This window comes from Ooceraea biroi, chromosome 2 (assembly GCF_003672135.1).
Source record: "Ooceraea biroi isolate clonal line C1 chromosome 2, Obir_v5.4, whole genome shotgun sequence".
In the NCBI taxonomy this organism is placed as follows: Eukaryota; Metazoa; Arthropoda; class Insecta; order Hymenoptera; family Formicidae; genus Ooceraea; species Ooceraea biroi.
The window spans coordinates 8441037-8468195 of NC_039507.1; the positions used below are offsets into that span (position 1 = coordinate 8441037).

The 27159-nt window shown below is 39.7% G+C and overlaps 4 protein-coding genes and 1 long non-coding RNA gene across 6 annotated transcripts in view; 3 read left to right on the forward strand and 2 right to left on the reverse strand.

The window, feature by feature from the left end:
• Positions 1–1664, forward strand: part of LOC105276818 (protein madd-4) — a 201945-nt gene extending 200281 nt beyond the window's left edge. For both annotated transcript variants that reach the window (XM_011334745.2, XM_011334746.2), the window contains one exon: positions 947–1664. In XM_011334745.2, the coding sequence (XP_011333047.1) occupies positions 947–1047 (101 nt within the window). In that variant the 3' untranslated portion in view covers positions 1048–1664. The remainder of the gene's footprint in view (positions 1–946) is intronic.
• Positions 1665–3913: 2249 nt separating this feature from the next.
• On the reverse strand, positions 3914–5698 carry LOC105276817 (hydroxylysine kinase). The gene has a single exon (XM_026975548.1). The coding sequence runs from the start codon at positions 5662–5664 to the stop codon at positions 4576–4578; it is 1089 nt and encodes a 362-aa protein (XP_026831349.1). The 5' UTR covers positions 5665–5698; the 3' UTR covers positions 3914–4575.
• A 111-nt stretch (positions 5699–5809) lies between these two features.
• On the forward strand, positions 5810–7186 carry LOC113563647. The gene is made up of 2 exons (XR_003407566.1): positions 5810–5937; positions 6420–7186. It is a non-coding gene; the product is annotated as an uncharacterized LOC113563647 (long non-coding RNA).
• On the reverse strand, positions 7129–15030 carry LOC105276816 (neuroblastoma-amplified sequence-like). Its single transcript, XM_026975547.1, has 18 exons — positions 14678–15030; positions 14348–14582; positions 13834–14249; positions 13373–13756; positions 13065–13272; positions 12685–12905; positions 12294–12623; positions 11953–12158; positions 11567–11863; positions 11165–11501; positions 10640–11052; positions 10240–10539; positions 9814–10102; positions 9368–9682; positions 8873–9287; positions 7851–8767; positions 7621–7749; positions 7129–7548 (listed from the first exon to the last, which is right to left on the reverse strand). The coding sequence occupies exons 1-18, from the start codon at positions 14762–14764 to the stop codon at positions 7273–7275; spliced, it is 5775 nt and encodes a 1924-aa protein (XP_026831348.1). The 5' UTR covers positions 14765–15030; the 3' UTR covers positions 7129–7272.
• Positions 15031–16129: 1099 nt separating this feature from the next.
• LOC105276814 (COP9 signalosome complex subunit 2) lies at positions 16130–18878 on the forward strand. The gene is made up of 9 exons (XM_011334742.3): positions 16130–16278; positions 16583–16777; positions 16867–16992; positions 17082–17249; positions 17329–17503; positions 17647–17785; positions 18088–18304; positions 18415–18555; positions 18644–18878. The coding sequence occupies exons 1-9, from the start codon at positions 16225–16227 to the stop codon at positions 18761–18763; spliced, it is 1335 nt and encodes a 444-aa protein (XP_011333044.1). The 5' UTR covers positions 16130–16224; the 3' UTR covers positions 18764–18878.
• Positions 18879–27159: the final 8281 nt, after the last annotated feature.

The window sequence follows — 27159 nt, forward strand, 5'->3', positions numbered from 1 at the left end:
AGTAACAACGGAACATAGTGTAAAATTTGAAAGGTCGAAGATGTTTATGTTACGTGTATTCACATGTATTCATGTTCACTATGTTGAAACGATTCAGTATGATTGTTACTTTCGCAACAGTAGCCGTTAGATTTCAATCGTCGTGTCAACTAGCAATTACTATCAGAATGCCAAAAGTGTTTTCAAATGAGGAATACACCGATATTCATTTCGTGTACGGATTCTGTGACGGAAATGCACGAGCTGCCGTACGAGAGTATCAACGTAGATTTCCTAACAGGAGAGTACCAGATAGATTTAAAGCAACGAATTACTAATTCAGTTACTGAGATGCAAGAAAATTTTCAGGAATGTCGTACCGTAACAAATTCTGTACTACGTCGATGTCTAGCTTGTATCGATGTGCAAGGACAACATTTTGAAATGCGTCACTAAATCATTGCGTAGATAATTTTTATTTTTGTGAAAAAATCCGTTGTTACTTATCTGATATTTCTTTTCAATATTGGTTTATAACTTTGTAATAAAGCATTTCTAAGCAAACTCGATATAAGAATTTTTTCTTATTTCCACTAGTAGAATATGCTCCCGCAGTTTGTCGGTTAAAACCCGGGACACCCTGTACAAAGATTATAATTGTCAAGAGTTATTGTATCAACGATGTTTGTTTGACGTTTCACCTGGCATTGATCCTGCGATTTTACTTCTAAAAAATTGAATATCAGAATTATATTTTATTTAGATGTTTAATTTAATTTAACGTGATTTTTTATATCGAAGATATGTTAAATATCAACGGATATAAATTAAAGAATGATATAATAGTTATTAAACGAATTGAATCTCTCTAACTTTAATAAAATGGTTGATGTTAGCTCAAGCATTGTTATTAATAAAAAAATGAAGCTTCATGTGTGTGATCAATCCTGTTTTGTCGCATTTGCAGAAGAGTGCAAGGACCATACACAACTATGCAGCACGGTGAAGACGATGAAGATGTGCAAGTCACCACTGTACAAGAAACAGTGCTGCGAAACGTGCCGCTAGATTCGAGAGATTGATTGCGAGTGACCCATTGTGCGGATTAGACAAAATGAGCGATAACGAAGAGTGCGCATGATATAAAAAGAAAGAGAGAGAGAGAGCATGTGTGTGTGTATATGTATGTGTGTAAATTGCGAAATTGGTCGAACAATTAGTTCGTGACATATGTAAACGCACCCGGGATGCCTGTTGTTAGCAAATTATATAACACGCGACAGCAAAGCGCGTATCACTGTGGAATAATGTTGCACAGTATTACGGTATGTCCGATTTATAGATAAAGAAATATCCAAAAGAGGGACTTGACCAAAAAAGAAAAAAAAAGCTACACGTCGCTGTAATAGTATCCTCGTCGTATCGTTGCGAAAGACTTATTCACCTCCTTGCCTCGAACTCTTGTAACAAAGAAGAGAGTAACACGCCAATCTTCACGATTTCTAATTCTGATTGAACCGTAATTTTTTAATGTACGTCACGTCGCGTAGTACGACGCGATTCCTCGATTGCGCGCGCTCATCGCCCCTAATTATCGGAGAAGGAAAAGAAGAATGAAGGAATGAAGAAAATCTGGCATTCGTCCAAAAACTTTAAGAGTATATTGTTAAATAGTTCAACGAAAAGAGAGGGAAAAGATAGTAGAAAGACTTATTACCTATTACTATATCCTGGGGAAAGAGAACGTTATATCGCGACGTACCGTTAAGAACGACACGTTATTAAATGTTGCCAGTGTTGGTGCTTCAAGTCGCACGGAGAATGGCTTTAAGCAAAATGATATTTAAATTTTAATGAAACGCTAAGTCACCGGAAGGTCGGAGAAAGCGTAGTCCATTCGCGTCGTGAAAAAGAGTCATACCGTAGAGACACATTCCTCTTCTTGAAATTTATTTTTTTACATAATAATCCTCCACAACGTAAGCACGATCAATTTCATTTCGAGCGGCGGAAGTCACTTCTTAAGATCGAAGACGTGCTCTTCTCGTCCCTACAAGTCTTATCGTTCTTGTTAGACCGAGCTTCGTAATGTCTCAAATAAAATCCTTTCACATTCCACCATAAACCAGTAGAGATATTTTGTCGTCTCGTTTTAAAAGTACTTTTTAAAAGTACATTAGTTCATGCGTTATATTTCGTTACGTTTATAAATTTCAATATAAATGATCGTGGGCGTAAAAGATATATGTATAACGTTATGGAAAAAAGTATAAGTTATAAATATATGAATTAATAATCATTTTGCGCCTATGTAAGCATCTCCCATCGGGCGATCTCTTAAGCCAATAGATCCTAAGCAATAAAAATACATAAGTATTGTAATATAATATTTTGTTAATGAGATATATATATACATATATATATATATATCTCTCTCTGGCGAAAATTCGTAAACATGACTGTTTCCATCGTTCGTTGAAAACGGGCCCGACTTTACTTACGTGCCTCTACAATCACTTAATCTACCTAGATACTATCATAATTATTACGATATTCATTTATCATTCATTCACTCACAGAAGAACTCGTTAACAGAAACTTGTACGTCGATGTCTTAATAATGATTCTTGCACGGGTATCGATTGTCTGAAATGTAATGCGAGAAGATTTGGGAGGGCCCCTTCGTAAGAAATATTAATAATTATGTTATTTTTTCAAGATTAGAGTTAATTTGTAAACGTCGCCGGACTTTTACGTACGGCATATGCATCAGAGCTATCCCTAAAAATGTTAAAATTCAAAATCTTTTATGATTATTGCCAATGCCAAATGTATAAAAACGGACTAGGCTCGAAGAGGCGAATCCACCTCCATCACCTACGAGTATTTCACATCCGCGCGACACTCGTAGCAATTCTGTGTTTATACATTGATCTGATTTCGACAGGAAGGTTTTGATGACAAGATTGTGAACAGATTTTCGCTACCAACGAATTTGCCTCGACACAGCTAAGCAGTTTGCCAAAACGAGCTGACGTAAATGAGATAAAATATAAATTAGAGTACTCTATTAAAGTCAAAATACAGAAGAACTATATTATGCAAGCTATTTAAATTACTGAGATGCGCACCTAATTAATTTATAAACGTCGTTGTATATATATATATATAGCCGTATATAAATACGACTTTATATGTTGGCAACGAAGCTGAGATATACAATGATTCAAATAACATTTGAGTATAGAATGCATCGAAAGACGAGAACTTTCTCTGATTCTCGCATTTCTCAATTTTGAGAGAGAATATGCGACTTTCGGTACATTTTATATGCAAAATGCGGCTGTCAAATGATAAATGTAATCGTCATTGACTCGCCGTCTCATGTATATCACTGTCAGGTTGGTAGGTCCTTTAAAAAATTAATTTCCTAGGCATTCGATAATATTATACTTAAGCAACGCGATCCTGGCGTATCGCTCAATTGTTTACGGTATCACTAAAGAGATAAATTATTTTCCTCCCGAGTGTTAATCGACGTTGATGAGACACAATTCTCAAAAGAAAGAAAGGTGAGTCGCGGGACACGTAAATTTTTGTATATATCACGATGTAGGTAATGTAAAATGGCTCCACACACTTAGCATCGTACGTAAGCATTACTGTTCATTATTATATCTATGTAAATATGTAACTGCCTAAATGCGAATAAAACAAGAGAATATATCACTGCAAAATACGCAGTTATTACACGCAATTATTCTCCTTGAAATTGATCTACTCGCTGTAATTTCAATTTCTGATCCTTTTTTAGTGCTAATTGTTTTATGTTGTTACGCCCGCATATGGCGTTTGAAAAGAATTCGGGATCGCAAATTTTCTCGTTCCGAACATTTGCAAAACTTAAGTAAAATATCAATAATGATCGTAGAAATATCTTTCTGTGTCTTATATTTAAATTTATATTGCATTTTTAAACATTTTTATACACATTATTATGCACATTATCGTAAAATACGTTATAAATGTATTGCCTTCGTGTAATTGACCATCGTTTTTGATAACATTGAAATAGACTTTCGACAAATACGTGTTCGCGAGCACAAATTTAAACATAGTGATACAAAGTCGTTATAAAAGTATTAGTAAATAAGAAAGATTACAACTTTTCTCGAGAATATCTTGCAATAGTTTTCTTTCCGAAAATTGTTTGTTCGTTCGAGACACTCAATAGAAATAGAGAATTAAATAAACATAAATGATATAAATTGTGTAACTATGATTATAATAAAATTAGATTGCAATCGAAAACGTAGTTAAAAAAATACACCTATGATACTTTCGATAAGTGCCATCGAAATGCTATTAATAAAAAATATCGATAATGAATCAAACATAAAACATTACGTTAGATTACTCCAAGTCTCGTGTTTCCTTTCCATTCAACCATGAAACTTAACGATCACAACTCACGTCATTGCTCAATTACCCGTCATAAAAATATCGACTAGGATGATTTCAATTAAACGCCTGAATGCTTCAAGTAATCTGTTATCTTCCATCGCGTAATTCAGCAAATTGATTAGCGTCGCTCGTTCAAGGAGCTTCAATCAATCCCCAAGCTTGCATCACGTCGCTTTGACACATAGGCCAGAGTCTCTTCAGCAACGTCCACCCAGTTTTCTGTGTGCTCAGCAGGTATTGATTGTCAGGATCATGCAGGTGCGAATAGGCGCCCATCACCAGGCTCTGGCACATCCGGGCGCACACGCTGACCTTGAGGATCTTCTTTTCTAGATCAGTCAATTTTCTGAGCTTCTCGTAGCCCTCGACAACGTACTTGCCCATCCCCACATCGGCCGCCTGCAGGATCATGTAACAGAGGGCGATGGCCAGCTCGAAGACGCGGCAGGTCCTGTGGGAGTCGCCGAAATCGATCACGGCGATTACGTCCTCGCCGTTAGGGTTCACGATGATGTTGTGCTCGTTCAGGTCGCCGTGTATCACCCCTTGCTCCAGTCGATCCGTAATCGACAGTACCTCCCGCTGAAAACTCTGGATCACGTCGTGCACCAACTGCCGGTCGAGCGGGCTTTTGACCGCGTACGTGAACTGCTGCACCCGCGGCACCGACGTCAGCATCCAGAGCGTCTTGTGATCATGATAAGCGGGGTGGTCAAAGCCGGCGAGAATCCCGTCGATCCTGGCGGCGAAGTGGCCGACTCTACGCAGCAGCTCGTCGGTCATCTTCGCGCGATGCAGAAGCTCGCCGGGCCGGTAGACCAGCAACCGCACGGCGTACCTCTCCATCGTGTTGTCGCTCCTCAGCTTCTCCAGAGAGAAATACGCGCCGTTCACGTTCTTGACCGGCAGTGGGCAAGAAACGTCCTGCTGGTTCAGGAAGATCATGAGCTCACTTTGCGCCTCGATCACCCTGGTCTTCCGCGAGTCCAGCGAGTTGATCACCTTGAGGACATAGCCGGCCTTCTCGGGGCTGGCCACGTGCGGGTTCGCGTGCGTCTCCTCGCACAGCACGTGGTAATTGCGGTCGTCATACGCGTCCAGCTCGCGCACGCTCGTCGCCTTCATGCCATAGAGTCGCTCCAGCAGGGCGACCGCCGTTTCCTCGGTGACGGGCGGCCGTATGCGCTGGCCCGGTATCAGCAACGTGTCGTTGTATTCCATGCTGCCGCGGCACAGAAATAGCCGCGAGGATTATTAAGGGAGGGGAGCGTCGGGTCGATGAAAAAGAGAAATATATATCCGCCACGGTAGAGTGTTTGAAGAGAACAAGCGTAGCCTCGGCCCGCGGAGATATCTTCTTTGTTCCCTGATTCCGATAAATCATTAAATTGCACTGATAAGTGACGCTTGAAGTTCGATGATATATTGCCGCGAGTCTAAGAAAAATTATCGGCCGCCTGAAACAATAAGCAACGAAACGGTGAATGTTGACTGGTAAGAAGACGAGTGCGATCGCATTAATATTAATCAGCATAAAAGTCATATTGAAAATGCTGATTATTGATTGTGATTCTAAATGATAATAGAATATTTTGCTTATTCAGCTTAATATTATTACACAAGCGACGATATTTTAAAGCGTTATTATTTTATTTAAAGTGCATTTATTTTAATTCAAACTACTTTTCACTAATACATGATATTAATCAGCCAATTTAATTTATCTAAAAAGATTAATATAATTAAGCACGCCATAGTAATACCCATGATGTAAGTATACTTACATCAAGGTAGTACCATAGTAGTATCGTAATTATTTTAAATATTAAGATAAAACATTCTCTTTATGCGACTGTTTTCAATAAAAGCAACAATGAAGAGAAGTATCAACGTTTTGGATATCAAACATGAAAGTTGAACACGAATGTTTGCAATATAACGAGTGCGTACATAAATACATCACTTACCTGACACAGAGAGAGAGGAATACGTGTTTATTCGGCCAAAGGAAGCAGCGCACTAAGTTCTCAGACGGACGGGATAGTTTACCAAGTTAGGCGAACGATCGTACGCGGCAGCGTGAGCGTCCACGTAGTCCACGCTCAATCATCGTCGACACTCGGAGCACCAACAGGGGAGTGTAAATGTACAATGATATTTACATTAGTGGTTATTGAGCATAAAAGGCGATACATAAACGCGATACCGCACGGTGACTAAAACACTCGATCTTATCAAGAGCGATAAAAAAAACCTTGCAGAGATACGCCCGGCGTATACATTGAGCCCAGATATCACTCAGTAGAATTCACTTCGCGATTGAGCGAGTTAATCAATTCAGGAAACGGCGGAAACAACCGCAGAAACACTTACGTTTCTTCTCGCGAAAGAATTAATCGAGGAGAGACGATGAGCGGAATCATGCAAGCAAGAGTTCCTTCCTTTTCTTTTCTATACGCAATATTTTTATATTTACAAATAATTCTATTTTTTATATTACGCGTATCTGTTACCTTTATATACAAAAAGGATATAGTTTTTTTTTTAAATTATAGTCAATCATGGTCATAGAAAAAGTTTCATTGCACATAGGTGTACGGAGAGAGAATCCGAAGGCGTTTCGAGGTTTGATTACAAACGCTTGCGGGGGTACGTTGAGCTCTGTAACTGAAGCAATTTTACAAATTATGATGTAGTAGTATTTTTCATGTTATTAAAACAAGGAGATTATTGTATAACAATATCTTTTCTGCGACTTCTCTCTCTCTCTCTCTCTCTCACTTCCCCTTATATATAAAATACATCACAGTTGTTTCATTTGGAATACATTCATTGTTCCATTAACAATTGGAAACAAGTGTCGAAGGTACACAAAGCCGATGGTATCTTCTCCATCAATTTTATGATATTCAGAGCCTCCAGCACATATTTTTGCTTCCCCAATTCGCGTACGAGCATTCTCGCGTTTTCCTCGATATCTGTTAAGGACTGATTTACAAAGATGTGCTCGATTATCTGATTGTACACGGGATGATCCGGCTTGAATAATGCCGTTAAGTCGTTTCGGAAGAGTTTCTCCAACACCAACGGTGGCAACACGATAGTCTGGAAAATGAGATATTTTATTGGTATCGATGCTTTTTGCAACCAATTGTTATTTATATAAAATAGACTAACCTGTTCCTGCTGTTTAACGAGATCCACTGCTTCCTTGAACATAGACTCGTCCTCGGAACATAATCTTACGTAAAGGCTCTGCACGAAACTGATGCGATCCTGTTCGGCCTCCAGGAACTGCTTGAGAATCTGTGCCACAAACATTAATATTAAATTAAAAAAGTAGGATTTAAATAATGTTCAGTTGTCCATAACATAAAATAAAGAGTAAGCGACGCGCGATTCATCACCTCCTTGGACATTAATAACTTGACGAGCTCCTCGTGCTCTCGCAGTATCCTCTCTTGAAAATCGGCCGCGTTCGTTTTCGCGATCAGCGGAATTATCGCCTTCATCATTCTCAGAACCGGGTTTGACGCGACGTCACCTGCCGCACTAAGCTCCGGCCATTGCGACAGTATTTTCTTCAATTCCGCATAATCCTCCAAATTACTCATGCGACTGAACCGCAGTTGGAACACCGCGAGTCGATCTTCCTCGGTCACGCACTCGGCGATGCTGCGATTGAAGGAAACGACCTCGTCTTGCGAAGTTGCCTCGAAATTTTCTCCGGATCTGGTCCTCTTGTCGCTCGTCGCTCCCGCGTCGTCGTCATCGGAGAAATCACCCCAATCGTCCGTCCATTCCACGGTGTCAATCTCGTCCGGGACAGCAGCTTTCCGTTGAATCTCGCTCACGTCAGGACTGGTAACTGGAGTATTGTCGACGCCAACGTATTCTGCGTCTCGTGTTCCTTCTGACTTTTCTTTTCTGTCTGCGGTATTTTGTCTTAGTCCTGGCGCACCTGTGTCGCTCGCTTCCACCTGCTCCGGTTGAGCAATTTCCGCCTCATCGAGCAACTGACTTTGCCAGTATCGCAACGCTCCGACAATCTCGCTTTCATTGGACGCCGTTTGTGCCGCAAGCGTCATGTGCCTCATTAAATCTACCGGTCTGTACAGATACAGATTCCCGCAATCGGTGTGCAACGTCTTATACAATTCTAACGAGTGGTAATAGAGCGCGGTTTGTATGTGCAATTCGGTGTGCGGCAGGTCCACGAAAACCGCTTGAGCATCCAGAACGCGATCTTTATTTAGACTTAGTAGATACGCCATGCCGAGCAACCAATCGTCCGGTATAGTGTACTTCGCGCATTCTAGAAGCACTGAAATTGATAAAGCAAATCTCGAATGTAATTATCGTTAACTCGTATTAATGTAAATCGGAAATGCTTTTCAAGTGGACGCAGGCAATTAGCGATAGTACTCACAGTGATTGATGTCGCTTACTTCTAGCCCATAACAAGAAGATTCGCCCAGTATAGTTATCCTCAAGAGCGCCCGGCAACACTTCAGCCTCGTGTTCTGCACGTCCGGCATGGAATATTTGTTGTATCGCGTCTCGTTGGCACTTATCCCGCACGTCTCGTGCAGAGATCCGTAAAATCGCGGAAAACTCTGGAGATCGGTGCTCCCCTCCGGTTGCTCGCCCTCAGATTCCTGCTGTGCCTCCGCGTTCAGGTTGTTCGTGAAATTAAATCTCAATCGGGATTTCCAGAAATTCGTGTTACCGATATTCCTTATCAAGCCGAACGTCGACTGCTTCATGATGCTGGCCGAGCTCTTCACCAGTCCCGTCGAAGTCTCCAACATTTTCGGAACGAACTCCTTCACTTCGGTTTGAGGCTAGAAATCAACGATCGAGTTATCGCGTCGTTCGCGCCAAGAGAAGCAGTATATTAGTATCGATGCGAGTTCTCGCCTACCGTTGTCATAGCATCCGTGAAGTCATCTTCGCTCTCGCTCTCCTCATTTCCGGGACTCTCCAATTCGACGGCAGGCATCCACAGCTCCAAATTTTTGTGCAGCGTTTGTATCTCTAACAGATGCATATGCTCCAGTGCATTGCCGAGTATCTCGCTAGGACCGTTATTTATCGCGAACCACAGGCACTTCTGCCTAACTTTCAAGTCCTGGTAATTGCTGGAGCACCCCAAGCTTAGACAAATCTCCCAGGCAGGCAGATAATTGTTCTGCGCTAATTGCGTGCATATTGTAGCACACGTATTATAATCCTCGGTCTAAAACAAGGAAAACAAATCAATGGACGTATTATTAATCTTTGCCCATTAATTTTTATGTATTAATTAAAGAATATCTTGAGACGCTGAATTAGTAAAAATATATTATAGGTGAAATACATATATCTTACCTGAAGTGCCTTTTTAGCTATCAATTCTAACACCTTTCCTTCACGAAGTCTACCGTTACTCCCTTCGATTCGCAAGTAAGCTGCTAATGTTAATAACCGCTGCCGATTCTTGTAAGCGTCCCTTTGATTATTTAAACACTGCTCGATCAGCGTTAATCTATCCACTGTTAATCTAACTTGAAGCGGTAACGCATCGACGTTGAACTCATGCAATATTTGGAGCGATTTAATAAGATCGTATTCCTCCTTGATGTTCACGTTATCATCCTCGATGAGATGAAGGCAAGCTCTATAATTATAAAATAATTATCAAATTACATATAAAATTTATTAAAAATAAAATGTATTTAAAAATATCAAAAATATAAAAATTCATATAAATTATCACGCGTATGGATATTAGCGTGTCAACGAAAGGATACCCACTTAGCCAATTCTATGTTTGGATCCGTAAGCGTTTTCGAGCCATTAAAGTACTCTTTGGTCGCCTCCAATATAAGATCGATCGCTTTCTCGTACGATACTTTTAGCAGAGATTTCTCATTTTTCTTCGTCTCTATCAAGGAGCCGCAACTCTGGATAGTGGATTTAATCCCTGAAACTAAGCGAGCGGACACGCATATCTCGAAGCAGGTTTCCACAACGATGCAGGAGAAAATTAACCCGTGTATGTCCAACATATCGTTTAACAAGTGCGCCCAGTCTTTCTGATCTGGAGGTATCAGCCTGCAAGAAGATGAATATATTGAATAAATATGTTACATTATTAGAAAAAATTTGTATAAGAAATATTTAAAAATTAAGAAAATTATGTGTTTTTACGTACCTTTTATTTAAGCTTTTTGCCATTCGGATCAGCAACGATCTGGCAATGTCCGAATTGCCCTTATTTCCTCGCACAAACTTCAACGTCGTCCTCACATCGTACTTGCCCAAGAGCCTCATGCAGTCGAGCTCTCCCTTAAGCTCCTCTAGCAAGCTGCATGTCGCGCTTGTCCTCATCTCATCTTGGTTTTTCGATATCGAGTCCAAGATACTGTTCGCTTTCTCGTACATGTCGAGATCGTCGCAAGCGTATATGCAATCTAAGGCCAAAGCAGCAACGTCGTCAATCATTTCAACCATTTTGGCATCCTGCGTTTGTGCTAAGTATTCGAAAAATTTAATGGGGAATGTCAAGTCGTCCTTGCTCAAGCAGATCAGGTAATCGCTCAGCAGATGTCTCTGCAGATCTCCACCCTAAAATTGTATATATAAATGCTACTTATAATTATAATATTCATAAATAAAAATACTGTTTATGAACATGTACAGGTAAATGTTTAATTTTCTAGAACATGACAGTACGTACTAAATATTGATGTCTTCGTTTAATGAAAGGTAATAAGAGGTTCCTTATGTTCTCGACGAAATTTGCTTCGGCCGACGTGCTCATTAAGAGTTTTATCTTCTCCACGTTACTCAGCTTCTCCAGTTGGTCCAACGACATCTCCTCCAGGCAAACCTTGTACACAAGGTCGTCCAAAGTTTCCAGGTCTAACAACAAATCTTCAATGCCACTGATATTATGTGACTTTGCGATTTTCACCAATCGCAGAGCATTATCTACCATCGAACTATTCTTCTCGATTTCGTAGGCACGTGTCTTGTACCACTTCTGCAATAAGTCTGGCGTAAGTTGCGCATTTCTAAAAAAAAACAAGAATTAGAGGATTCGATGTAATCAAACTAAAATTTAATCACGTGACTTTACCTATATATCGATAGTGAGGGATCCAAGTCGTACAAGATTTCTGATCGGTCGTCCGAATCCAGATTTACTATCTCAGTAAACTCGGGTTTCTCCGACCAGTCCTTCTGCCGTAACTCGCGTTGATCCAACAAAAACAACTGGCCGTCCGAGTCGCATTCTGGCAGCAGCTTCTGATAATCGGATGGATCCAAGGTTTCTGGGAAGAAGCTGATAATTGCCAACCAATGAGGCAGCAAACTCTCGCCGTAATGGGTGAACATGATCTCCACGGCTCGACAATCGCCATCTTTGGCGAATCTGTACTTAAGAAAAAAAAGTACAGGTAATGAGATAAAAACGTACGGAACTTCGTAAGGGCGTAAGAAAGTATGTAATTGTATTAATACCTAATTGCGTTCTCGACGGCTGATAATCTTCGGAATTCCTCGTAGAATTCTTTCTTGTATTTGAGAGGCGATGCCAATATGATTTCGTAAGTGAGCAACTTATCTAGATGACTTAGAAGCCGCCGCCGATAGTTGATTAAATTCTTCTGCGCTTCTGATAAATTCCTGATATTTATTTTCTCGAGCATCTCGTTTACTTTCTGTACCTGTTAAAGTTTTTTTTTAATGAAATTCCATTAATTACATTAATATTAAATTAAATTAAATTATTAATTACGGAATCTTTGTCATTAATGTCGCGCATTTCGCGAGACGTATTACCGTGGACAATTCCTGCTTACCTGCTTCAAATTTACAGCGCTTTCGTCTAACGCTTGCCAATCGTCGTCGGTATCGGGTGTTATGAATTTGTTGTCGTCGCAGATATCGATGGCTAGCAGAGTTTCCAAATTCGCTCCCCTCAATCCAAAATTCAACAATTCTCTCGCAGCTTCCATGGTATCGGGGACGCGGACGACGCATTCGTTTAGGACCCAGGATCGTTTGCTTATTTTACTTAAATGCTCCGTAATGGCGCTCAAAGATAACTCCGACTTCCTCCATTGCGTTTGATACACGAGATCCGTGTCCAAACTGTACGTATTTGCTAGAGCCAAGGCTTCCTCGTATTCCTAAAATACACGAAATCGTATTAGTTATTTAATACAGCGTCCGATTTAATTATTTTCGTACTTCGATGTCTATTTTCCTGGAGTAAAGCTCTTCCGGCGTCGTGCTCTTCAAGCCGAGAATTCTGTAAGTTCGGTGGAATACTTTCGACTTTTTCCTTTTCGGTTGAAATCTCTCGATATCAGTTATTGAATACAATGTGCTCTGTACCAAATTCGTAGTATAATTTAATATGGTAACGGGCTCCAACTCGTCGTCGTCTTTCTCGCTTTCCGACGATGCCTCTTTATTACGAAATAAAAAATTTTCTTTCATACGTGTACGATAATTTTTATATTCTTAGTGCATGTTTAAAGTAATATATAAATTGATTAATACATCACATCATGGATGGACAAAATAGTTTTCGCAAAAGAGATGATACACGTTTATTATTAACAAACCTGGTAAATGACCATCGCTGGATTGCCTGCTTCGCTTTTTACTTGTAATAATGGTCTCGCAATCTAAGCATAAACATCCCTTTTCCGAGCTCAGCTCACATATCTGTGGCTGCCCCGCTAAGAATTCTGGACTAATGCCTAGCAAATTCTTCAAGTTCCATGTGGAACATACTGAAGTGGATCCCGAATATCTAGCTATTATGATAGCCTTAAAAGGAATATTACATGTTTCATAATGGTACTATTATCATTGTTTCGAGATTTCATACTATATCTAATACATCGTATGTAGACAATCAAGGTATTACCTGATCAGACCACCAGCCGATATCTATGGGATGAAATTCCGTAAAGCCCGGCGGGAATTTTTTCGATTTTATGAGACCGAAAGGATTAGGCACATTGTATTCCGGTTGCTCCGATAATTTCCATTTCTTCTGCAGTACCAAGTTCGGCAGGCCCCACAGTGAGACTGAACCATCCGTGTGCAGGCACACGAGAAACTCGCCGTTCGGCGAAATCCTTGTCGCGAATATGATCGACTCCGGTTGCAAATTGAAGATGGGAATGAAATTCCATATGGAAAACCGCGACGCGCTCGTAGTCGAGTCCTCGAACGCGAACGATAACTTGCAATAAGGATCGTCGTTCAAGAGCCGCCACGAAGTTAATCCAGATTCGGACGCAGTGGACTATAAAAAACAACATTTATATATAAATAACGATATTTATGAACGTGCAGATAATATTCGTAAGTAGCAATATTCACGGTTAATTTTTGCGTGATCATGTTCCCAGCGACGTAGAACAAGCTGTGCTTCTCGTCATAGGCGACAGCGTTAATGCCGTTCTTGTAAAAGTTGCCGAAGGAGAAATCATAGTTCGCGCTAAAGCCGGTCGTGGAAATGTGATAAGATCTGAGCAGTCCACTATATGAAACGAGAATAAATTCGTAGCTCCATTTTTCATTCTCAGCTCTCGGCTTGAGGAACATCATGGATGCTGTTGCGTCACCAGCCTCGAGAATCTGTGAATTCTGCGACATTGTTTTTGGACTGATATTAAATATATTGTTTCCCAGCGCATTGTAAAAGGACGTGTAACCGCTGCTGGATGCCAGCACCAAGATCATCCCATCGGGGCTCCACGCGAGCCTGCGCCACTGAGGGAAGGCGTCCTTTGGAACTAAAAATCACATGTGTATAAATTCGAAGCAGACTATTAAAGAAAATAGAAGTCCGTTAGAGGATGCAACACGCTGACAATATTTCCACTTCATTTACCGGATGCTTTGCTCACTACGGAGGAATATTCGTCCTTGGCTTTCCGTATCTCGATAAAATTCTCCTGCAAAATAGCGAGTACCCTACCCTGATCCCCAACGGCGAGTTTCCATGGCAATGTTAGGCTGACCTGTTGCGAGATGCTCTCAGGTAAAGAATACCTGTTGTTAAGATACCTGAGCGCATTTTTTATTGTGCCAGTAGCCGGGAGAATGACCGCGTCATTTTTACATTTCTAAAATGTGGAACACTTTTTGAGCGCAACTGCGCAACATTTTATATTTTTATGATCTTTTGCATTTTTGCATTAAATAGTTGCGGTGGACTTACTATCAGTTCCGGTTCTTGTTTCCGAACAAAGTACTCCAATAATTCGTAAAGTATCGGCTCGTTTGACGTTTCACTTAAATTGCTCATTTTGTTGCTACGGACATAACCTGGTGGAGAAACGTAAACAGATGCACGTATGCAGTCACCACATGGATCATTGATTATAATGCTATGAATAAACTGCTCTTTTCAGAAATAATTTTAGTTTCAAACACAGACTTCTTATGTAATGTAAAATGTACTAGCACGGTACACCGTGATACTAAACTACAAGCTCTAGCTTGTAAAATGTATCCAACTTTTATGTACAAATCTTGTACATAGGTTAGAATGCATGCGCAAATAGGTGCCAACGGAGTGCGGTTTTCTGTTATAGAATTTATAAGATAATATAGATTATGAAATTGAAGAAATGTAAAAGCAAATTTAATAATAAATTAATGTAAAATATTTAAAAAATTACGATGTATACAACAATATTGATAAGTTTATTTTCTTTTTAAATAAATAATCGTATAATCTCTAATATAAAGATATAATCTTGATATTTATAACAATTATAAGTATAAAACTGGTGGAAAATAATTTTGCTGTGATAGAGAAAGAATTCAATTGTTAAAAATAAGTGTAGTTATTTATATAATTAAGTGTTATTAATTTATACTTATATTATCTTATGTATTACTTTATATGTATTTATTCTTATATTTTTATTTATTTTTATTTATATTCTCGGGCATCTAGGGCATGGTGTGAATATATATATATAATGACAACTCACCATGCGAATCGAGCATTCGAAATTTCTTTGGTTCCTGAAAAGTCCGCCACGACTCAATATCGAGCCAGTTAGATTTCATTTTACGTGATAAATTTCAATAGCGAGAGATAAAAAGATTACTTTGCAAAAGCATGGTTCAAAGCATGAATTAAGGGGAAGCTGGAGTTGCTAGTGAACTATTTTTTCACTATAGCGATGGTAATTGCAGGTTCGAAAATTCTCTTTATTGCTCGTGCAGAATAAAAAATCCTTTTCCACAAATGAAGTATAGATAGAAAGAAAGCCCGCTCTACGGGACTTTATATTCAAAATGGCAAAAAGTTAAAAACTTGCATTTGTCTTTTCTAACTTTTTGCCATTTTGAATATAAAGTCCCGTAGAGCGGACTTTCTTTCTATCTATACTTCATTTGTGGAAAAGGATTTTTTATTCTGCACAAGCAATAAAGAGAATTTTCGAAACTGCAATTACCATCGCTATAGTGAAAAAATAGTTCACTAGCAACTCCAGCATCCCCTTAAGGAGTGTTTGTATTTTCAAGTATTACAACTTCATGGTATAATCGCATGAGCTGATAATGTCGAAACCGAGATAGAGTTGCGCAGCTGTGTCATGTGTGTAGTCCCGAATGCAACGGTGAGTCGTGCGCAGGCGAGTTTCAAAATACGATTTGGTTAGAGCCGGAGTAACGGTGAAGCTGTCGTTGTTGACAATTGGATCGTGCGAGGCTCATCGTGTTGATTCTCGACTGAACGCAGCCTGCGAGATGTCAGACGGCGAGGATGATTTCATGTGCGAGGAGGAGGAAGATTACGGATTGGTAAGTTTTCCTTGACGGGCGATTCAAGCTTCGTTTGATCGAACGCTTATCCGGCGCGCGGTGAGGTTAGAATGCATCGAGCTATCGCATATATGACATTTAAAAATAGTTGCACCAATACTTCGAGAGATCTTCTTTGACAAGGGATGAAGGTGTTAATGGAAAACCCCGATTCCACACTAGCGTGTTCAATTATGCATCTCGTTAGGTTATGTCTAGCAATTTGAGTATTCAGTATTGAATCGGGTCTGATCAAGTATTATCGTTTGGCTCGAGTTTGGATGTTGATCGTTGCTTGTTTTAGGAGTACTCTGAAGATTCTAATTCCGAACCGGACGTGGATTTAGAGAATCAATATTACAACAGCAAAGCCCTCAAGGAGGATGATCCAAAAGCTGCCCTACAAAGTTTCCAGAAAGTGTTGGATCTGGAAGGCGGAGATAAAGGAGAATGGGGCTTCAAGGCCCTAAAACAAATGATCAAAATTAATTTTAAATTGGTACAAGACAGTTTTGTTTACGTTTTACATTTTTAATGATTTTTTGATGATTTGCTGATGAGTGGACAATGATTGTATCTTGTTTTCAGTCCAATTACAAAGAGATGATGGCAAGGTATAAACAATTGTTAACTTATATTAAAAGTGCAGTTACTAGGAATCATTCGGAGAAGTCGATAAACTCCATATTGGATTATATTAGTACATCGAAAAATGTAAGTTTTCAAGTTTTTGTAGTAGACTACGTCATTCTCAAGTAACGGTACGAATGAGACTGGTAAGTAACCTTTGTTTCTTCTTTAAGATGGAATTATTGCAAGATTTTTACGAAACCACATTAGACGCTTTAAAAGACGCGAAGAACGATAGGTTATGGTTTAAAACGAACACAAAACTGGGAAAACTCTACTACGACCGTTCAGACTTTAACAAATTGGCAAAAATATTGAAACAACTGCATCAGAGTTGTCAGGTGTGTAAAACACTGAAAATACTAATGCACTAAAATAGTATGTACGTTACACAAAATGCACTTGGACATGCACTTTCAGACCGACGATGGAGAAGATGATTTGAAGAAAGGAACACAGCTGTTAGAAATTTATGCCTTAGAGATACAGATGTATACAGCGCAGAAGAACAATAAGAAATTAAAAGCGCTTTACGAGCAGAGTCTTCATATCAAAAGTGCAATTCCGCATCCGTTAATTATGGGCGTCATCAGAGGTATTAAAAAAGAAATACGAAATTTACGATTTTTATTCGAAATAATTCACATTAAAATTGTTTCATTTACTTTTTCCTTACCTTCACGATCTGTGTACGCTGCTTGGGAAAGCAGGATGTAGTGATTTGTATTTTCTGTTTAGAATGTGGAGGTAAAATGCACTTGAGAGAAGGTGAGTTTGAGAGGGCTCACACCGATTTCTTTGAGGCGTTCAAGAATTATGACGAATCCGGATCACCAAGACGTACAACGTGTTTAAAGTACCTAGTTTTGGCGAACATGTGAGTGCGCGAGATTATCCATCATATTAATATTAACGCTTAGGCTGCCTCTTGCCACTTGCGGTGGCCTTAACAATTCAAGTAGAAATAATTTTATTTTATAAAAATATTCAATGAGTATATAAAATTAAATATTATTTGTATAACATTAATACTTTGTACTAATAATTTGTATAACATTAATATATTGTTACTGATGTAGGAAACAAAATTTACAGGCACACGCTTGAAATCAACTTGGCGCTTAAAGCGTTAATAATCGTATTATATTTTCTACATTTTCGATTTATATTTACTTGCAGGTTAATGAAGTCCGGTATTAATCCGTTCGATTCGCAAGAAGCGAAACCGTACAAGAATGATCCCGAGATCTTGGCGATGACGAATCTAGTTGTCAGTTATCAGAATAACGATATCAATCAGTTTGAATTAATTCTAAAGCAAAATAGGAATAATATTATGGATGATCCTTTTATTAGAGAACACATCGAGGATCTGTTACGGAACATACGTACACAGGTATCCTTTAATTGCAACTTGCCTCGATTGCGACAATATTTTAATGTAACGCGATTTGTAATATTTTATCGTTTATTATTTTATGCATATTTTATTGTTATCTGTTTCAGGTTTTAATCAAATTGATAAGACCGTACACTAGAATTTATATTCCCTTCATAAGTAAAGAACTGAATATCGATGTCTCGGAAGTGGAGAGCCTTTTGGTATCTTGTATTTTGGACAATACCATTCACGGTCGTATAGATCAGGTATTATTCCTACGATCCGCAGCTTTCTAAGATCCTGCTCTGATTGTAAAAGTAACGTTGCGATTTCTCCCTCTGTTCCCTTTCGCAGGTAAACCAAGTTCTCGAATTGGACAAGAAATCAGTATGTGCCGCTCGTTATAATGCTCTTGATAAATGGGCAGGCCAGCTTCAGTCTTTGCATACAGCCATCGTGAACAAGATGTCTTAAGCAGTACGGGCTGCAATAAAACCGAATTGATCTTACTTTGTATAGTATATAAATATAAAAAAACCAGCTCTATACACACACGTGTAAAAAATAAAATCTATTGTGATATAATAAATTTAGCATTTTAGCAAGGGAGTTTTCATTTCCGTCGCGAAGTTTTACCCCGAGTACACCTCGATTCCATAAACGGATAAATATGTTATATCTGTTTCAATATTCATGTGCGGGCATGAATTTATCTCGGTAAATGATTAAAAAGCCGTTGTCTCGCTTTTCATTTACTTCCAGATATCGTTTCACGTATGGTAATTTGTATTATATTACCGCCACGATTTCGTAAAAATGTAATATAGAATATGTCACAAATATTTCGCATATGCTGCACACAAAATACACGAGATGCATTTATATGACGACGGCATAACGCCACCTCCTTACGATTCCGAAATGAAATCTCGCTGAATAATGCACACCCGTAGATAAACAGCATTTCGCAGGTATAGAATCACATAGCTTAATGGGCGATATCGGCTATCATTAGGACTTTTAGCGTGGGAAATTGCTGTCGTCGCGAAATTATGCGAAGTCGGGAGCTCGGTTTCGGTGGCGAGAGGGCCAGAACACGGCTCGATTCAATCGGGACAATTTAACTGACGACGAGAATGTGGACGCTGCAAAATCGCGAGAGAGGCACGTCGGCCGAACAGAGAGCAAGGAGGAGACGAGGATGTATGTATATGGAGAACGTAGTAGTGTTCTACGTTTCCCTCGTACTCCGTCTGCCACGGCATCGCTCGTTACCACTTCTCGCACGTTCGTACGCTTAAGTAAATCCCGAAGGGAAACTAACAAACCCTGGTCCGGACGCGTGATGTATACGTATCCTTTGCAGAGCGATTCCACGCTTGATTATTGGTGACTCAATTGTGGTGCGCGCGTTCCGCGTCCCGATTGTAATGACCGTAATAAATTGAACTCTGAATTCAATGGAAAAATCGTCGCAGCTCCGTATCTAAATCCGTAACTATATCTGAAGAAATCTCAGAGCTCTAAAGATATAAAAGAAATAAATAAATAAAAATATAAGGGATGTCGATAGAATATATCTAAAAAAAGATTAAAGTCTCTGTTGGATTCCTTCACACGACATAGATATTAATCTCATTCAGATATTAGCCCAAAATCCTGTATGCAATTGATTCTTATGTTATTGTTAATATTGCCTCTTCACATAAACACATTTAACTTTATTAGTTTCAGTGCGAATAATCCAACAACTTGAACTCGTTACATCTTTATAATCCATAATACTTTATTTTTTCAGTATGTGAAAACGTAAAATACATTCGAGAGAAGGACGAATTCGAGAGGGCTCCTTTAAAAAATTTCGGAAATTCGGAAAATGGTCGGAATTCGTTCGAATAACATCGTTAAAACTTGCGGTTGCCCGGTTAATGGAACGTCTGACAAAAAAATCGCATATTTCGCGTTCGCGAATAACACAAATCACCGTGAGCGATTTACATTATTTTGAGCGCTCGTGAGAAGGCGGTCCTCTAATAATTTTACTCGAGCGACTGCGGGTGATGGACGCAATGCGAAAACAGCGCGCGTATCTATGAATATTGCAGAAGAGGGTGGTTTTGTGCCTGAAAGAGAGCGACAGGACTATCGGTGCCTCTTACACGCACCATGTGCTGCTTAAACGACGGTATACCGTTTCCTCGGCACACTCACCCTCTTCCCTGTATAAGTATTTTTCCAACACCCCCGCATATACAATCCGCACGCCCTTCTGATGCGCGCGATCGCGCACGCCACACAAATTGATAATTACCGGGCATTATCTTATTAGAGGCACGTTCGATTTAATTAGCTTGAGACTAATTTTATTGCTCTCTCGTTAGCATGCCGCGGTCGTGCGAGACCGCCCGTTTTTCCCGCACCGCGTTCCGACCACGTACGTGCATATTACGCACGTGACGTGTGAAAGCGCGCGCCGGTAATTTATGTTATCGCGAAATATTATATTTTATGCTGTAACGCTCGTACCCGATCGTTGGAATATTTTTATATCGAAGTTTTCGTACGCGGAACCGTCGTAGGAACTTCTTTGCTCTCCAGTTTGACGCTACGTTTGATTTTTCAATTTTTTGCGAATTGCGAGAGTGTTTACAAATTTCAGATATTTTTTGCACATTTATATGTGGATAGATTTTAAATTTTCGATTTTACGCTCTCTTCTCATTTATATCATTTTCGTATCGAGAAACGAGTGCATTTGAAATACCTATCTATATCCACATTTATAACGTCACGCGTGAGAGAGCGTATAAACATTTCACTGTAATTAAGTGCCAATCTTGAAATGGCTTTGCGATCAAGTATATTCATATAGATTTCGCGGGCAGTTGTCAGTGCTCGTAAACTACCTGACTAAATTTGTTTACGCCAGTCACGAAGTATTTATTGCCAGTGTTGGTTACTTTATCAAGCTTGACAGCGCGCTATGCTCTGGCAACACCGAGGATATACTCTGACAAAATAATGATACCGGCACGAGCCAAAAACAGACTAAAATTCACGTGCACAAATTATTAAATTGCCCAAATTGACGCTTGTCGACTGAATAATAAATATCCGTTACTGTTACTGGCGCCATCGATGCAACATGCAATTATTTAAGCGTCGATACGAATATGCGGGTATAATTTAATTACTGGCTGCATTGCGCAATTAAAACTATTTTTTACACGAATGTGTGATAATTAGAAGGAACAGTACGCATACGGGCGCTTATTGGATATATCAATATCAATAAAACGTATGATTTTCAAACATAATATAACGAGTACCATACAAACATCGTTAAAATCAGCATGAAAAGCAGAATTTTTTCTATTAAATTCCAAATCGATTTGCCTGTAATAGGAATGCTAAACAAGCAGTTTGGACAATCAAAAAGTCGAGGACATTTTTCGACCGACTTTCGCAGAGCAAAATTGTATCTTTGAAATGAACTTTAAATAACCCGAGGCAAAACTGACAGAATCCAACTAAACTCGCTTTTGCTCCAATTAAGTCGCCGAGATGTTTGAATTACAAACTTATATAGATCTTTACTAGAAAAAAACAAATTGGTGAGAACTGGTGAAAGAGAAATAAATTAATTAAAAACCGCGGTAACTCGGAGACGCCTGGCGTGCGGTGTGACGAAAAGACACATTCCACCTTTATTTCATTCACAATTTATGCAACGTAGAATTTAAAATAGTTAATACTACGAAAGAGCGTGGATACAAATCGTCGCTACGCCCGATTTGCTCATCGCCGGAAATGCGAGCGGAATTATCCGTTCCTCGTGGACACATTGCAAATCCTGCGGCTCAGCGCAGGAACAACCGCTCGGTAGAACGGGCACCACGGCTGGTTTTGGCTCGGTTTCAAGCATTGTTATTCAGTCTACGTTCGCGCCTATGTAAATGTTGGTTAAGCCCACGCAGGTTGGCACGTAAGGTCCCTCAGGCTCGTCCCATATTCTGCCAGCAAGCTACAATCCCGCTGTCTACGAGCAACTCTCGCTTCCTGAGCAGCTGAGATGGTCCACGCCACGTTGAGGAAGACATCTCCCGAAGTGTCCATCTTCTTCGAGAGCCATCTGAGTAATTGCAATAGCGCGGAACTAGATTAATTAATAATGCACTGCAATACAATAATTTGTGTCTACGTAAATTTTGTTTATTAATTCGGATTCAGTTATCTTTCGCGAGAATGAATCATATGTTCTCTGTGTATAAATCACAAAGATATAATTGCCAAAGTTATCGCTTTTCAGCGGAAAGCATTTCAAATGGACGATGCGCAAGTGATTTTAAAATTCATAGAGTCACTATTGAACGCCGCAGAGAGCAACGCATCGATTTTCTACTCGAGTTACTCGATCGTGCATTTCTCTATTTGACTATTTTCCATCTTCTTTTATCTAGCTTTCAAGTGGATAGATTTTTACAATGATTAATAGACGTGCCACTTACGTTTAAGAGTCTTCCAGGCGCACGATGAAGGAAAAACATCAATGGGAGGTGTGGTAACTGTTGACGTGGTTCTGACGAAGACGCTTCCGGAAGAAGCGCCATTTAAGGGTGAATGAACGCAAATGGTGCAGCTGCGTGTACTAATTAATTAATTAAAATGTAGACAAGCCGCGCATTGAATGAGAACGTCAAAAGGCCAGACGGGACGGTGTAAAACAAGGTCGCAGTTGTCCATGGTAGCGGTAAAAAAGATGAAAGGTTGAGTGAGGTAGACGAGGAGGGTAGAAAGAACGAGGTAAACCGTAACTGCGAAGTAGCCCCGGGAAATTTTGCATAATGGCAAGATCACGAAGGAAGTAGCAGTGCGGGTCGTCAGAGTCGGGTAAAGTCGGGCAAGGAAAAATCAAGGATGTACTTAAACATCCACGAAGCCCTCCTTTACTCCTTATCATCTATCTCCTTCCTCTTTCTCTCTGTCTGTCTGTCTCTCTCTCTCTCTCTCTGTCTCTATTTCTTCGTCCTTTCTTTCTCTCCTCCGTCTTCTATTCTGTTCTTCCGGCTACTCCTCGTCCTGCCACGGTGCAGCTGCAGCTACACCAACTACCAGATATACGCGAGGGACACCCCAAGTTTCGCTCGACGCAGTCGCCGAGAGTTAATTTAAGAGCGAACTCTATTTTCCGTGTCCTCGGCTGCTGGAAGCGTCGGTCCTAACTTGGTCGGCAGGAGAAGCGCGCGGGATGGTCTAAAAAATGAAATCTCGCGCATTGCGAACTTTAAAACCCTCTTTGGTGGCGCGGTAGAACTGTAAAATGCGACGAAGAAAAACAGGAAAGCGCCAGACAGGCGGATAGACACGAGGCACCACTTCCCGTGCGGAACGCGAAAAGTGGATGGGTCTCCGCGAGAAGGACACTCCGTTGCCGCGACAGGACACTCTGAGTCCGCGAGATCCTCTAGATGAGATCATCTCGTAATACGGGATTTATGAGCGGAAACAAAAAGTGGTTGTTAATTATGAATAATGGAAAACCGAACATACACAATTAAGAAAAAAGAGACAGAAATGAAATAGACAATTGTGACATTTCAGTGCAAATCTTTTTTTAATTCTAAATAATATTTATCCCTAAAAAACCTTTTTAAAAAAAGAAAAAATATATACGCCAAGTATCTAGAAGCAGTTTGAGTATTTTACCCAAACGTTTTCCAGGCATACTTTCTTATCGCATGACGACATTGAAGTACTTGGCGTGCCCGAATCACATTAAAACGTCCTGTCCTACCTATAAGAGACACAAAATCATTTGCGAGTCATTATTGAAAATCATGAAGATACAAGATACAATACAAATCAAGATATTGTACAAATTTACAAGAATACGTGACCACTGCGATTCGGGCACGCCAAGTACTTCAATGTCGTCATGCGATAAGAAAGTATGCCTGGAAAACGTTTGGGTAAAATACTCAAACTGCTTCTAGATACTTGGTATGATTAATTATTGATTTCATATTTAGTTTTGAGTTTTGACGAGTTGGGAGTTTTTATGTACTTGGCGTATATATTTTTTCTTTTTTTAAAAAGGTTTTTTAGGGATTTGAATTAGATGTCATGTATATTGTATTTCCGTAGACACAATTAAAACCTAATTAGGTTTTGAAATCAATAATTAATTATACCAAGTATCTAGAAGCAGTTTGAGTATTTTACCTAAACGTTTTCCAGGCATACTTTCTTATTTAGACGTCGAAGCTGTCTAGTCTAAAACAACGTCTAGAAATATTTGAATTAGATGTCAACCTAATTAGGTTTTAATTGTGTCTACGGAAATACAATATACATGACATCTAATTCAAATATTTCTAGACGTTGTTTTAGACTAGACAGCTTCGACGTCTAATAGACGTATATCCGATCTTGCGTTTCTCCCTGGGTAATTGTGTCCCCACCCAGCGAAACTGCGATTTTGTGCGTACAAATTGCGAAATTTTTATAAAAAGCATTTTATCGTGCAAATGGCAGCATACATATAGAAAATATTGATAAGCATAGAGATACTCCAGCGCAGATCATGAATAATTTGTTGAAAGTCTATAACGTACCCCAGGAACGACAGGTAGGAATGCCTAAATTTTATCACTTTCTTCAGTACTTGAAGAAAAGCTAAACATTAAATACAAATAACTTATTAAACTATTACTGTCAAAAATGTTAAATTACAGTCAGTATTAATAAGAAATTAATAAAATTGTATAAAAGAGAACATAAATTTAAAGATAGTGTAAGAGATTCAAGAAAAGAAATTTTAAATAGTAAGAAATTAACCAATATAAATATTACTTTTAACGTAAATTTAATAAAATTAATTTGACGGCCGTCCATAACCGAATCGAGCAACGCGAGTGGTCGAATCCTTACGTTACGTCTTACGGAATTTTGTTTGTGATCGGCTTATGGAGGGTGATGAACCCTCCATACACGTTATGGAGGGTACATTACCATTGTCCCTCAAGTATATTATCAGCAATCAGCAATACTACGGACCGTCATTATTGCTACTAGCTAAGGACGTTGCGATCAATGTTTTTCAAGAGCCTTCGATACTGTCGCCGTTGCAAGATACTGGGGCTTGACCGATGCACTTCATGCTTTACTCATAAAAGTAGTGAGTGCAGTGATTTGTCTAATAGTCTAAAGATAGCAAGATCAAACCGTGGCGTTACACGGTGAATTAAGAATGTAGAAAACGTGGAAGGCAGTGGCGTAGCCAGACCTACGTTTTGGGGGGGGGGGGGGGGGCTAAAAAATATTGCAAGTATGTCGGCTCTTCATCTTCGCGGTCCTTATATCCTCAGCCGGAGGAAGTTTTAATTACGAGTAACGATTCCGCGAATTCGCCCTCTATCGTTGTTTTGTGGTGTTATCTCGCGTATCGGGGATGTTTGGGATTACGCCTCGCTCCGCATAGTGGTCGACTGGCTGCCGGTTGTTAGGCGCCGAGTCGCCACACACTCCAATGGAGTGACTTCATTCACTTTAAGATAAAAAGTGAAGAGTTTCACTCTTAGGGCGGATTCACACCTTGGCAGAATAGCAGAGGCCTTTGTGCAAAGGCAGATTAGGGAGCAACAAGGCTCAAACCGCAAACCGTCCACCAGTCTTCTGCACCCGATAGATTTGTATGTACCTATACCCCATATTACTTACTGTCTGTTATTAATCAAATAAAATTTTTTTATTACACGTAATATTTCATACGTAGAAGCAGCAAGCGGAAAAGAAACAATTAACCGATAGGTTGAGTGTAATTTGTACGTATATTTATATTTTCTATTGTATTATCGAAATTTCACGTTTTGGCATATCTTTTATGATGGCGCTATTTGGAATACTTTTTTATTTTAGGATTCTCTTTGTGTCAGCGAAGATGCTGAGCCAAGCATCCTCGCTGATAATTGTGCTCCAAGCATGACGATTCTTGGACAATGTTATCCCTAAAAAACCTTTTTAAAAAAAGAAAAAATAAAGCTCGCATTCACATTTTATTATACAAGTACCGTTAGATTTTTGATTACGGCTTTAATTCCTGAGATATTTTAATCATAAGTTGATATGACCTGTCAAATGGCATGAATTGCAGATAAGCTACTTGGTAGCGCGCGACGTTTATGCAATGAAATTAGTAATATTCGATATTGATTATATGCGGCTATTTACTTTTTTATGTACTTGGCGTCGCGACGCTACCGCGTCGCTTGATATATTATATAAAATATATATCTTATAAATTTAGAACGAGACGATAATTGTTTTTAGAGTTCAAGCTGTAAGAATATAAACGTAATTGATTTTACTGGAATTACAAAATATATCTGTCGTAACGCACTTACGAACTTCAAATAAATATTCTCTTAACTTCTCCTCTGTCCAGTTAACGAGGGAGACGTTCATCCCGTATCAATTACTTGTGTTATCGCGTCGATATAATCTCGAGAGGAATCTGCGTCCCTCGGGGCGACTCGATCACGCCGGACGATCAAGATTAATCCCGTTAATTAATAGCCGAAGAAACGTGGCGAGATGAAAAGCGTCCATTATTCGCGACGACATCGGTGACCGGACGGGGGTGCCGCGGGGATCGCTCTTTGAACCCCTTCCAGAGTGGCTCATGGCCACGTCGGAGCTTCATTCATCTCGGGAAATCCCCCTGAAGTGGCCTTCTTTAAATTGAAACTCAAATACACACCCTTAAAGAGCGAGCGAAAGAGCCCTCGAGGCGCCGTTGAGCCCATTCGAGGCGGTTATTTTTCACACCATAGTCGGGAGAGAGGGTGGCTCGTACTCGCGTAGCAGTAACG